Source organism: Urocampus carinirostris, chromosome 10 (assembly GCF_059441175.1).
Source record: "Urocampus carinirostris isolate Australia breed hairy pipefish chromosome 10, RoL_Ucar_1.0, whole genome shotgun sequence".
In the NCBI taxonomy this organism is placed as follows: Eukaryota; Metazoa; Chordata; class Actinopteri; order Syngnathiformes; family Syngnathidae; genus Urocampus; species Urocampus carinirostris.
This window is the reverse complement of record NC_142358.1, coordinates 21,986,621-22,000,952: the sequence shown is the minus strand read 5'-3', so window position 1 is coordinate 22,000,952 and position 14,332 is coordinate 21,986,621. Positions and strand designations below refer to the sequence as shown.

The 14,332-nt window shown below is 38.0% G+C and overlaps 1 protein-coding gene across 2 annotated transcripts in view; it reads right to left on the bottom strand.

Annotated features, from left to right (window-relative positions):
• The window catches only part of slc6a4a (solute carrier family 6 member 4a), a 48,144-nt gene that overhangs the window by 13,958 nt on the left and 19,854 nt on the right, over nt 1–14,332 (bottom strand). For both annotated transcript variants that reach the window (XM_088345469.1, XM_088345468.1), the window contains exons 2-6: nt 13,350–13,972; nt 5,932–6,066; nt 3,946–4,168; nt 2,542–2,680; nt 443–577 (exon numbers count right to left, since the gene is read on the bottom strand). In XM_088345469.1, the coding sequence (XP_088201595.1) occupies nt 443–577; nt 2,542–2,680; nt 3,946–4,168; nt 5,932–6,066; nt 13,350–13,776 (1,059 nt within the window). In that variant the 5' untranslated portion in view covers nt 13,777–13,972. The remainder of the gene's footprint in view (nt 1–442; nt 578–2,541; nt 2,681–3,945; nt 4,169–5,931; nt 6,067–13,349; nt 13,973–14,332) is intronic.

Here is a 14,332-nt window from a genome sequence, read left to right as displayed (position 1 = left end):
TTGAAGTTCCAAAAGCTCCAAAGAATAAAGGCTATTATAATATAGCAGCATGAAACATTTTCAAAATAAATTACTCCGGCTCCTCCGTGTTACACGTCGAAGTGTCCTTGGGTAAGACACTGAACCCTTAATACCCCCAATAAGCAGGTACATGTCTGCATGGCCGCTATTGGGAAATGTGAAGCACACTGTAAAGCGCTTTGGGAAGTCTTCACTTGAAAAGTGCTATATAAATGCAGATCATTTCATTTCATTTCATACTTTGGTGCAAAACGTTTCATTATCATTGGTAATTGATCATTACAAATGAAAAAAAATATGAAGAACCATTGGGTAACTAAAAGAGACAACTCTCTTTCTTGAGTCAACCTGAAAAAACAGGTTCTCTAAAAAAAACCTGAATTCCCATCAATAGTGCTGCGATCAAAGGAACTTTTCTTACTGTAGTGCTGAGTAGTTTCTCCCAATCAGGTTTGAGATAAAAGACCACACCCCTCCAGGCCCCAGGTAGAGTGGCACCGCGGACGAGGAGCACCAGGAGCACCAGGTAAGGAAAAGTTGCTGTCACCCACACCACCTAAACAGGAAATACATCAACTTGATACTGACTGATGATGTTTCAGAGTGATGCTGTTGTTGTTTGAGTTGATGGGAACGTATGGAGTGTGATGTCATCACATTCATCTTTCGCATTTGAGGAAATTGAATCAAGCGAAGAAGCTAAAAAAAGACTGACAGGTCTGGTTCTTGCTCTCATTACCACGGAATATCCTGTTTTAACCAACTTATGCAAGATAGCGGTGCGTACGGGTGCAGTGGCTAATGGTTCTCAAGTAAGTTTTTATTTCTGACCATTCAGTTTCTTCTCTAAGGCCATCACCACCCTGAAGAAACTCCTACTTGGTAAGGTTAGAGAAGCCTGCAGTTGTTAACATGGGTAAACTTTAAGCATGAGAGACAGGGCGCGGAAAAAACAGAAATTCATTTTTAAATGCAGTGGAAAATAAGTATTTGTTCACGTACAAACAAGCAATATTTCTGGTTGGCAAAGAGTTCTACCTTAATCTAATGAGGTCTAACGTAGCTCCACTTGTTACCTATATTACCTGTTTTAACTCATTATCGGTATAAAAGACAGCAGTCAGTCATACTACAATTGTTCATTTTGGCTTAGACCAAAGAGCTGTTGAAGAACAACAAAGACAAAATTGTAAACCTGCACCAGGCTGGGAAGACTGAATCTGCAATAGGTAAAACGCTTGGTGTAAAGAAATCCACTGTGTGAGCAATTATTATCATTAGCTTAGTGTTAGCCGGCTCCTTGGCGTCCATTAAACCGTCCAGCCCGAGGGACTGCAACGGGAGCTGCAGTGCATTATCCCAAAGAAGTCTTTTTTCAAAAAGGCAGTCCTAGCCACTTTCTGATGAATAAATTGGCTTTTACATTACAGTTGATGAGGACACCTCACTCATTTTCAAGAACCACATATACTCCTGAAGGGAATCATTTTGTAGCACCAGACCGTGTAGCACGAGATGACGTGCAGGTCGGTCTTTTCCTGCTTCGTCTTCTGGATCTGGTCCCAGATCACTGCTCTACGCACACTGGGAAACCTGGCACTCCTGCTTTTTGACAGTTGGTGTCGATGTAGCTGTTTTCAAGCAAGTAGGTGGTTGTCCTTCTGGCTAGAACTGAAAAGAAGATCCCCTCTTCATTAAAGAGGGCAATGTTTCAGAAATGGCGAATGTCTCTGGAGTTTTCTTCCTTCGGGATGAAAACCGCCAGAGCCCTTTGCCACTCTGATGGGATGAGCTGCTTTTTTCAGGCAATTCTGGAGAGATGCCACATTGACACAAGCACCTTGGGGCGGTTCTTATATAGCTTGTATGGAACTCTATTGGGGCTTGGTGCTGACGAGGACCTTCTATTTTTCACGGCTTGCCTGATTTCGCTAAGCTTCGGGGCCTGGCGTTAGACTCGGCTGATGGTGGTGCAGAGCGGGGTATGTATCCTGGTCTTCCTAGTGGGACATATCTTAGGCGGTTGCTAAACTGCCTTCTCACATGCTGTTCCAGTTGTTCTCTGGTTGTTTCCAGCTCCCCAGACTTCTTCTCTTTCAACAGTTGCGTGGCATTCTTGAAGGAATCCTTAAAAAGCCGTTCTGCTCCTTCTGCTTCCGTTCTGCGCAGCCTGGATAGCCTTTGTCTAATATCCTCCCACAGGGCATTCAGACCATCTTTCTCTTCTGCACTTACCTTCCTCCAGCTTTTACAGAGTTGTCAGCACTTTGCACACACTGGGTAATCTCCTTCTCCATCCTCCCCTTTTTCTTGGTGGCCGTCCTCTACTCAGGGATAGTTTTTCCAAACCAGGTCTGGTACAGTATGTGATGTCCCCAAACAGGTTTAGTTTGGCTTCAACACTTCCAAAGAAACTAATAAACATTTCTCAAATTCTAAACTTGTCCAAGAACAGTGATGAATTTGATAGCCCACCATCATCCATTTCGTCATTCTAAGTAAAATATATTTAGCATTTACCTTCCCAGATGTTTTAACTCCTTTCCATATGCTGAAGTACACAATGGTGAAAATAAAGAGCAGACAAAGGGCGAGCTGCCAGCTGACAGAACCCAACTGGTGCAGACCAGAAGAGCGGTGAACCTGCAACACATGGCGACTGAAGAAAAAAGTGATGGTGAGAACGGAAAGAGACAAAGGTGATAATAATAAGGATTAATATATTAAATATTCACAAAAGATTTCAATCAATTTGACTTAAAAAACAATTTTTTTATACAAAAATGACCATTCGTAGAATGAATTTTTGACTGATCGTTTAATGTGATTAGTGCAGCTTCATTACGGGCAAGCATATTCCTCGTTTGTATGGCATCTTCTCACCTTTTTACTAAAAACAAAACAAAACAAAAATATCATTGCATTTATCCTCATAACTTTATTAGGTTTCCAGTTGCATCAGTTTCCTTCTTTGAATCATTCCTATCGATGTTCTTCTCATGTTATTCATTTAGTGGGAATGAATGCACCTTTGATTATAGTTATTCATCCATTTCATTCACTTAACATCTGAATGTATATACTCACCTAGTATTTACACAGTCTCTACATTGTTCTAAGTAGTGTTTTGATTTACTGTTGTGGGGTTCTTCCTGTATGTTATAGAGAACAATATCAGAAAATCTATTTTAATATATTATAAAACAAGCAAATTTTCCGCCAGTGGCATAGGATTTCCCCACCCCCTTTTTGTAATGCCATCATTTTATGATTAATTCAACAATTGGTCTAGGTAAAACTGAGTGAAATAATACTTAAGAATGTAAATTGTTTTGCTAATAATAAAAAACAAAATCTCTTGTCAGCCACTTTGAAAGAATAAGAAAATTCACTCATTAAAACTATTGACTTACTTCTTTTAAGAAAAAAGTGAAAATCTTGTAAACTAATAAAAATATATAAAATAAAGAAAAAATGCTGGCCAAAACAAAACTACCTGCCAGAAAAGGCTTTATAGAACCCGTTGACCAAAACTGACAATGAGTTTAGAATTTGAGGACACAGTAGAACTTTTATTTCTTTAAAATTGTTTTTTTTTTTTACCAAAAATGAACATTTGGGCTGCACCAACCAAAAGTTATTATAGTGATATCGCCCTGGCTATTATCCTGATGAATTTATTCATTTTTAGATATTCGGCGAATGCAAAGGATATTTCATAGAATGCCAGTTCCTTAGTTTGACTATTTTTGTACTCTGTTGTTCGTTGTTTTAACATCATTGGCGCTATCGGCCAATAATGTTGCTGTTCTTTCAGGACCGCACCCCTCAGGGCTGTTCTGTCTTTTTTCAAGTGACTACTAAATTTCTAAAGTTTAAACTCAATATATTTGACTTATACACATCTGACTTACATGCACTTACGTATAGAACTCCTCGGCAGGGGACGTGGATGAATTGGACCAAGATACATTGTGGTCGGTGGACATGTAGCTGTTACAATTTCCAGTGTTCCAGCTGTTGGTGCAGGTGGTCCAGGGAAGTGTAGACTGGAACGATGACAACAGGTAGTACAAGGCCCAGGCCATGATGGTGTTGTAATAGAAGGCAATGTAGAGGGCTATGATGCAGATGGCAAATCCAATACCTGGACGTAAGAAAAAAAATTACACTTACTGACAGCGTTCGGGGAAACTCGTTACAAAAGAATGCCTTCCTGGAACACAATTACTCGGTGTTGAGGACTGTAACACTTTATCAACTATCTATCAACATTTGTTGTAAGAACACTAAACTTATGAATGAATGATGCATGAACAATGCAATAACTTTTCAGTGGCTTATGTTTCCAGTGACATAACCACACAGTTTTGATCACCATAGTGATCACATTTTTGTGGACGTGTACGAAACATAATCCCTCTCTTCCCTGACAAAAACAAAAGGACTTAGTCATCTCATAAGAAAGATAAAATGAAGACTCATTAACTGTTTGTACTTATGCATCCTCTTTTCTCACCATATGGGCCACCTACACACTCCCAACTACTGGATACAGGAAGCAACAATAGGGAAGTGGGGGCTTCCACAATGTGTGGACAAAGATCTGATCAAAGCCATTTCTGCAATTTAATGGTAATTTATGATACTGAAATCATTCCCAGAGGCTTCATACTTACCTATAAGCTACGCCAAACCCTTTGAAATAAAATGTTAAAATGTAAAAAAATATATATATATTTTTTTACATTTTGGCACATTACGGCAATGCTTCTGGACATTCATTTATACGTTGTTGCATTGAATGAGTTGATGACATTTTTGTAACTCATCTGTTGTTTTAACACGGTGCGTTACTCCGCCCCTCTTTTAAAGGAGATCAAAAAGTTTTCTGTACTTTAACCATACTTTTTTTGCTCTCGAAGTAGCAGACAACCCTTGATGTGCCAGTAATACAAAACAACATATGAATGGGTGCGTGCGTTTATATGTATGTACAAAATACAACTTGATACATTTACGGTGGCGTCGTCTCAAGTACAGAGTATGAGAGCGTGTGATTTATTCCTACTGATATTCTGATATTTTCTCTACTGTATATACTTGCATCCAAGCTGTATTTACAACTATGAAATCAAATCACGAAATCAGGGTATATGTACATATTTGGTTGTGTCATCGGTAACGAATGGTAGGCAGCGCGTAGGGAGGGGGCGTGGCTTATACAGGAACAACGAAATCAATGTGGCAAACAGGAGCCAATTTTACGGTTGAGGGTGCTGAATTTTGGTCCTTTAATCTGTAACACCCCTTTTTAAATACACCATGCCCGGAAAGAAAAAAAAGGTCTTGGACATTACCCAGAAATGAAGAAGGAAATCTTTTTCACAATCACTTTTTTGGAGGTTTGCTTTAATGAGAGTTTATATGATATTGTAACTAGAAAGTTACTTTCAGAGTAACGCGCTACTGTTGATTGTCAGTAAACTGAGGGGTAATGCAATTACTTATTAAATGAAGTAACTAGTTACTTTAACTACTTATTTTTTTCAGTTACACAGCCAGCTTACTTAACAGCACAAGCAAACTTCAGTCCTTCAAATAGTCAGCGATTTCTAAAGGACAGTTTTCTGTATCGCTCGTCTTATGCAGATCAATGGCGCTTTTAAACCCTTGCTCAAGTGGATGACATTTCCCAGCCTTGACAATTTACACAGGAACCAATTTCCAATCAGCTGACATTTGGCATGAAAATGTGACAATTTCCATAACACATTCACAACGTCACTGCGAACTTTCAAGGCTCATTCAGCAGGTTAAAAGACTTTGCTGAGCCGCTGAGAGCTCGCTTCTTTTCTTTTTTTAGTTCCTCTCAGGTTTGCACCGATTCACTTTTGCATTTTGGCCTACCTTTGAAGATGGGGCAGACATGTTTCCAGATGGAGATGCAGCCATTGCGGTGAAACTGGCCCAGCGCAAGCTCCATATAGAAGAGCGGCACACCTCCAAACACCGCCATTAACATGTAGGGTAGTAAAAAGGCACCTGGGTGACCAAATGGAGGGCAGAGAAAGAAGATATTGAGGATTCGGGTAGGGTACTTTTATCGATCCATCCATCCATCAATTTTCTGAACTGCTTATCTTCACTAGTGTCGTGAGTGTTCTTCAAACAGTGGGCAAGGGATGCCCTGGCCTGTTTGCCAGCCAATCACAAAAACACATTGACATACAACCAATCACACATGTATCCGGACCTAGGGACAATTTTCCCCCGGCAATGGAATGAAGGAGAAAACCCGGCGTGCCCGGAGGAAATCCATGCAGGCGCAGGGAGAACATGAAAACTCAGCACAGGGGAGACTGGTAACTAGAATTAAACCTTGGACCTCACAACTGTGAGGCGGATATGCCACGGTGCAGTTACCTTTACTTATCATTTAAAAAAAAAGCATTTTTATGTTCACTGTAAAAAAAAATAATAAATTGCCCAATTAAAAATAAATTTCTCATTTCGAGATGTTTTTTTTAACAAAGATAAGAAAAATAACTAAAACTAAGCCAAATGTGCAGTTGGACAAAGGTATATGAAAAAACGTTTACACTTGTATTAATTTAAAGGGACAATGTGAAGTATTTGACCACTCAATGTAGCTGTATGGCATGGTGCAAACTACAGAGACTCAAAGTGTCAAAAACGCACCATTTTATTTATTTATTTTTCTGCCCAGCCCTTTGAGGTTTTTGGGTAGTTGTAGCAGCAAGACAGCTGAGTGGATAAGGTGAGACTCATGTTATATAAAATAAATGCCAAATTCCTTAATCACCACTATTTTAAAATGCATATTTATATTGTACTTAGTTCATGTATTTTTGTTTATTAGTTGAATCAATATTGTTTTTTTTTTAATTATAAATAAATAAATGAAAAAATAAATAAATAAATGTGTATACATATATATATATATATATATATATATATATACATATATATATATATATATATATATATATATATATATATACATATATATATATATATATATATATATATATATATATATATATATATATATATATATATATATATATATATATATATATATATATATATATATATATATATATGTATATATATATATTTACTTAGGGCAGCACGGTGGTTAGCGCGTGTGCGGCACAGTTCTGAGGTCCGGGCACTCCAGTTTCCTCCCACATTCCAAAGACATGCATTGACATGGATTGGCCAGTCCAAATTGTCCCTAGGTGTGAATGAGCGAATGAGTTGTCTGTCCCTGTGTGCCCTGCGATTGGCTGGCAACCAGTTCAGGGTGTCCCCTGCCCACTGCCTAATGATTGCTGGGATGGGCTCCGGCACCCCCGCGACCCTACTGAGGATAATAATAATAATAATAATAATAATAATAATAATTTCCTTGTATTGTCATTCTGTGTAACAATGTACACAGAACGAAATGTCGATTGCACCTGACCCGTTGTAGCGAGCCGATGCAGCCGCAGCCAACAGAGGGCGCCGCCGACCACTTTTTAAGTCTTAGGACTGACTCGGCCGGGGCGCGAACCACCGACCTCCCAGTCTCAAAGCGGGCGCCTTACCATCTAGGCTACTGAGCTGGTTAAGCGATGCAGCTAATGAGATGAGATGAGATTTATTTATTCTAGGTTCTTTTTCTAGTATCAATATGAAAATACAATATGTATTTTTGTGTAAGATGGAAAATAATTGTTTTTATTTTGAATCAAATTGTTATCATTTTACTTTATTTATGCTTATTTTTCTACGTGTTTGTCATTCTTAATGAAATAAGAAAAATAGTACTTATAATCATTATCATTATTATTATCATCATAATTTATAAAATAAATTTACGTATCAATATTTTTACATCACTCAAAATCATTCATACATCAAAAACATTTTTTACTGAGAAATATTATCTGATGTAGCAAATGGCAGTTGTGTTTTTCTTTCCAATTTTACTAAAATTATTAAATTGTAAAATCATATGGTATTCAAAACGGGTATAAGTACATGCTTTTAGATTATTATGATTTGAAAATTATTTCTTGCAAAATAATAAGAATATCATTAAAAATGAGCAAAATATTGAAATCACATTTCATTTGAGGAATATTATCTAATGTAGCAGATGACGAGTAAGCTCTTCTTTATTTTTTTCCGCCTTCCCTAAAAAAAATATTTTGATATTTCATTTGAGAGGAATAACAAAAACCATTAATCCAACCTGGCAAAATTACCACTGTTTGTCACATTTAAAAATACAAAGGCGTATATTCCACATTTTTATTCCTGCCCTAAATACTTTTTTGCTAAGTATCAAATGAGGTTGAGATGCTTTTGATTACAAAATCAGCATGAAAAGACAGCTCACAAGTAACCACAATCAGGACAAACGCTACAAAAATAAAGAAAAAAACGAAACAAAAGAAGAGAGCATAACACTTGCAGTTAAACGTCTCACAACTACCCTTTCCATCAGATCTGATCAACAAGAGTGTTTGCTAGGGTTGGGCAGATCGATACAAATTTCAACATTATCGATCCTATGCAAGGAATTGGATTGGATTGATACTATTGTTCTGGGATAGATACTTTACTCCACCAATTTCCTAAAAGCACCGATTCTCTAGATAGAGTCTCTCTCACCCACTGCCCTACCCCATTCTCTATTCCTGAGTATGTGACTGACAGGCACACTTTTAGCACATCTCCTTATGACGTCCTGCTGTTGCATCCTGCCTGCCAGGGAGAAAATAGGGCCAAATCTATGCAACCACCCCTTCCAGAAGGTAAAAATGACAGACAAAATAGGAGTGCAGTGCAGAATGGAATTTTTTTTCAACTACAGAAAAGGTAAAATGGTCTGCTACGGTCGCAACACCATACATTTACATAAAACACCTGAATAAAGCTCACCATTTGGAGAGCAGCGAGCTGCAAGCAAACATGTAAACACGTTACTCTTCCTGAACCAAAAACATGTTAATCTGTTATCCCAATGGCAAGAGAGCTAGTGAGAAACAACTGATACTATGCACAGAGACTTCATTTTCAAAATTTATTGCAATGGTAGGTACTTTAGTTGTCATGTTGACATGTTTATCTAGTATTTATATTTTTGGAACATTGCTGCTTTTTGGTTTGATTCCATAGCATTTTGTTCTGAAACCATTGTCATAGAAATATTTCTATTTATTAACACTTTGAAAGTTTGCAATGTAGTTATTTGGTCCTAAAAAATAAAGTATCATTTTTAGTGTCTAAAATCTTTGTGTCCAGTCATGTTTATTTGTATAGCCCTTAATCACAAGACGTCTCAAACGGCTGCACAGACCAATGCAAAGTACAGATTATTATTACACCATCCCCTGATCTAAAACCTACATGAGGGCAAGGAAAAACTCAAAAACCTCAACATGAGGAAAATGAAGAAACCTTGAGAAGGGACCACACATGAGGTAATCCCCTTTCTAGGATGATCAGACAATTAATACACAAAATGTGTCAACATAAAATATAGGTTACTCATATGGTATAGAATAGAAGTGTGTTTTAAGCCTAAATTTAACTAGTTCCACTGAGTTTTAAGATTGAATCTCAGAGGGCTGAGCATTTTACATCCCCGGGGCCAGAATGGAGAACGCTCTCGAACCTGTGGATTTCTTCTTGGCTTGTGGGAACACTAGTAGACCGGCATTTTCAGAGCGAAGGCTCCAGACCAAAACATAGGGGTTTGTGCTGTCTCTATCGTAAAAATGTCAAGGGGGAAGGGTTTAATTGTTATTATTATCCCATGATCATGACATTTCCAAGCAAAAAGTATCAGATTTGTATCAATCAATACTACCTTGTTTTTACAAGGATGGGATCTATACAAAAAAAAACAATATTGCCTACCCCTACATGACAGGGTTAAGCTTATTTCTTTGTGAATACGTGTGTGTTTCTTCTTTTCTTTTCATCAAAGATAAAAGTCGATTGAGCGGCTGCCCAAGAAACAGGTTATTAAGCAAGCAGGGGACTGAGGCGTTTCCGAAAAAAAAAAAAAAAAAAAAAAACCCTCACAATTAATACTGTCACCTCTATCAAGTGTCTCCTTGAAAGCATCTCTGCTTGCTACACACAAACACACAGACACAAACAGGCACACACTCACATGCAACACAGGAAATTAACTTTATTATTCCAGATTCAATAAAAGTGCAAAATGAGGGAGCAGATTTTGCAATATACACAAAATTGTTTCGTTTTTACCGCCTAGATTGTGTAAATTACGTTTCTAAAACATTTATTTGACCACTTATCTGACCCTCTATCATCATAACTTGTTTTTATGTGGACTCACTACAAGATAATGACGCTTTTTCGAAATGTATTTTTGACTTTTATAGCATCGTTTGAGGTGATTGCTAGGATAAATGGTAAATGGTCTGCATTTATATAGCGCCTTTAATGTCACTGAAGACCTCCCAAAGCGCTGTACAACACTTACCCAATCACACACACACACTCTGATAGCATACATGCTTTTTGCATAATATCGATATACATATATATATGTCATAGGTATGTTCTAATTATCCATCCATCCATCCATTATCTGAATCGCTTATCCCCAGTGGGGTCGCGGGGTGCTGGAGCCCATCCCAGCTATCTTCAGGCAGTGGGCAGGGGACACCCTGAACTGGTTGCCAGCCAATCGCAGGGCACAGAGGGACAGACAATTCGCTTGCTCATTCACACCAAGGAACAATTTGGACAGGCCAATTAACCTAACATGCATGTGGAGGAAACCCACGCAAGCACAGAGAGAACATGCAAACTCCACGCAGGAGGTTCGATCTCATGACCTCAGAACTGTGCCGCACACGCGCTAACCACTGCGCCGCCGTGCTGCCCATATGTTCTAATTATTTCCAAGATAATGCATTTTGAAGACAGTCTGTCTCGTCTTTGACTAACTGAGCTCAGACATCATGTGGAGCACAACAGCACCCTTGCAAGCCAGTCACCTTATCAGTTTACATTTCAACTCGTCGAAAAGGTTTTGAGTGTTTTAAGTTTTGGTACTTTTGGTGGAGAATGACTAAGCGTTGTGTCCATATGTGTGCAGAATGGTACAACATATGGCAGGCAGCCAAAATTGGGTGAACTGGCAAACATAACACAAACAGGAGGGAGGCTGGATGAGCGAAAACATGCAGTAAGCAGCCAGCATAGAGTCAGGCCATGCAAAGAAATAAGCATTTATTTGTTGATGTTCTTTTGCTCTGGATACATATATAGTATTTGTAATTTGATTTAATGGAAAATCCGGCGCATTGGTTAGCGCGTGTGCGGCACAGTTCTGAGGTCATGAGATCGAACCTCCTGTGTGGAGTTTGCATGTTCTCCCCGTGCTTGCGTGGGTTTCCTCCAGGCACTCCGGTTTCCTCCAACATTCCAAAAACATGCATGTTAGGTTAATTGGCCGGTCCAAATTGTCCCTGGGTGTGAATGAGTGAGCGAATTGTCTGTCCAGCACCCCCGCGACCCTACAGAGGATAAGCGGTGCAGATAATGGATTGATGGATCGATGGATAGAAAATCAACTTTAGGAGTTTACATTGGACCCAATATGGAGTTGTTTAAGTTAATAGTAGAAATATATATACATTTGTTAGTTTGATGATTTATTTCTTCCCGTACAATCAGAAAAATAATGATTAATAATAGCAAAATGATGTACAATTGTATTCAGTTTTGTTATACGGCGTGCACAATTTCAAATGAACAAAAAGACACGTAAAATACACGGAAAAAGTACACATTGTCAGGTACATAGATATAATTAAAGGATACCGCATACGGTAACTGTTCTGTCTTTGAAAACCAGCACTAATTTGATATTTAGTTTTGAAGACATTCTGTAGTATTTTTCTAGTATTTCTGCAGTAGTATTTTTGTGATGTTCCGTTGTGTTGGATAGGGAGTGGAGATGTTCTTATTGTATATTTAATGTTTTGACTCAGCACTTGGAGTTGCATTTTGGTGTCTGAAAAGTGCTATACAAATACATTTTGATTTGATTCTAGATGGAAAAGTAATTATTTCATTGGTTTTCTCCTCAATTTTATGGATGGTCCTTTTTACACTACATTTGTGATTTTGAGATGTAGAACAGAATAATTCAAAATTGTTTAGGAGTTTACATTAGACTTAATATGGATTCATATTTAAAAAAAACATCTTTTAATCAATTGTGTTAGATTTATTTTTTTCCTCCAGTAAAATAAGAAAAATACTTAAAACAAGTAAAATTAGCAAAACATTTTTTCTATTTTGTTACAGCGTACATCATTTCTAGTATTTCAAGTCAAGTCACGATTATTTGTAAAGCCCTTAATCACAAAATGTCTCAAAGGATTGCACAGGCCACAATTACTCCACCCCCTAAACTTAAACTAGCATATCTGTGATTGGCTGGCAACCAGTTCAGGATGTCCCCTGCCCACTGCCCGGAGATGGCTAGGATGGGCTCCAGCCCCCCCTGCGACCTTAATAAGGATATATATATATATATATATATATATATATATATATATATATATATATATATATATATATATATATATATATATATATATATATATATATATACATGTATATGTATAATTTTTATGCCTTTAAGAAACCACACTACATTTGATATTTAGTTTTGCAGTGATTTTGTCGTATTTCATCCGTAGTATATTTGCATATTTGACGTTAAAGCACTAAATTAAAAATTTAGTTTTGCAGTAAGTTTGTAGTATTTCTGTTGTAGTATATTTGTATGTTTTATGTTAAAGGCACTAAATTTGGCATTTAGTTTTACAGTAATTTTGTAGTATTTCTGTAGTAGTATGTTTGTATATTTTACGTCAAAGGCACTAAATTTGACATTAAGTTTTGCAGTAATTTTTATAGTATTTCTGTAGTAGTACTTTGGTATATTTGACATTCCGTCATGTTGGGTAGGGAGTGGAGAGCTTAATATTTAATTTTTTTTATACAAAACTTTAAGTTGCATGGCGGTGTCTATACAAATGCAGTTGGATTTGATATTAAATAGAAAATTATTTTACTGATTTTCCCCTCAATTTTATGGCTGGTCTTTTTTTACTGCATATATACTATTTGTGATTTAAAGATGAAGAAAAGCATAATGAAGAAAATTAACTCTAAAAGTTTACATTGGATTTAATGTTGATTTTAATTAATACATGTAAAAATAAAACAATTACACAATGGATAAATTGCCTCACCTCCACCGTTTTGGTAGCAAATGTATGGAAACCGCCACACATTACCGAGGTCCACCGCGTACCCAATTACAGACAACAAGAAGTCCACCTTCTTGCTCCAGGTTTCTCTGGGCCGATCTAAGCTAGTTTGCTGGACCACCAGAGTCTTGGGACCTCCTGGATGGGCATTGGCGCCGCAGGCTGCTCCTGCTGGCCCTGAGGTGGACCCCGTGGCAAGCCCTGCAGCCTCCTTGGAGCTCTGAGGGCCGGATAAACCATTGGAAACCTGCTGGCCTGGAACTGGATCTTTGGGTCCTCTCTCAGCCAGACCTTTATCCAGCATCAATCGACAGTTTTCGTCCTGTCCTCCGTTCTCTTCCGCCTTCACGCCCTCGCTCTCCCGTTCGTCCTTTAACATGTTTGTCATCATCAGGTCTTTTGTCTCCATCGCGTGTCGTCCTGTTTGCGTTTTGGTGAGGTAGTTACGGCTGGGAAGTTGTCGGTGAACGCAAGATGATCTTGTTGCCCAATATGGTGCCCATCAGGGGAGCAAATATGGAGAACGGGAGGGAATGTTGAGGTGAAGAGCGTCTTTTTTTGCACGGACTGAGGAATTTATTCTTCGGATTGTTTTCGAAGGCCCTCTGTGAGAATTAAAAAAAAACAGGTTTTGTTGACACAAGAACTTTGATAAAAATGAATGATTGAAACAGTCATGGTTCGACTTGGAACTATTACACAGTGGTCGGCAACCTTTTCTGAACACAGACCGGTTTATCGAATACATACTTGCAGCCCGGCCCAATGATAACATTAGTAATAACAACAATAACAATATTTATAATCATAATGATGATAATTATAACAAGCCCTATCCACTGTGTAAACACGAGACTACTGGGAAAGTAGATGAGATTAGATGGGGCCTTTTCGTATGTCATCTATATCACTGGTAGTCTAGTGGTTAGGATTTGTCTTTCTCGCCGCGGCAGATATTAATCCCG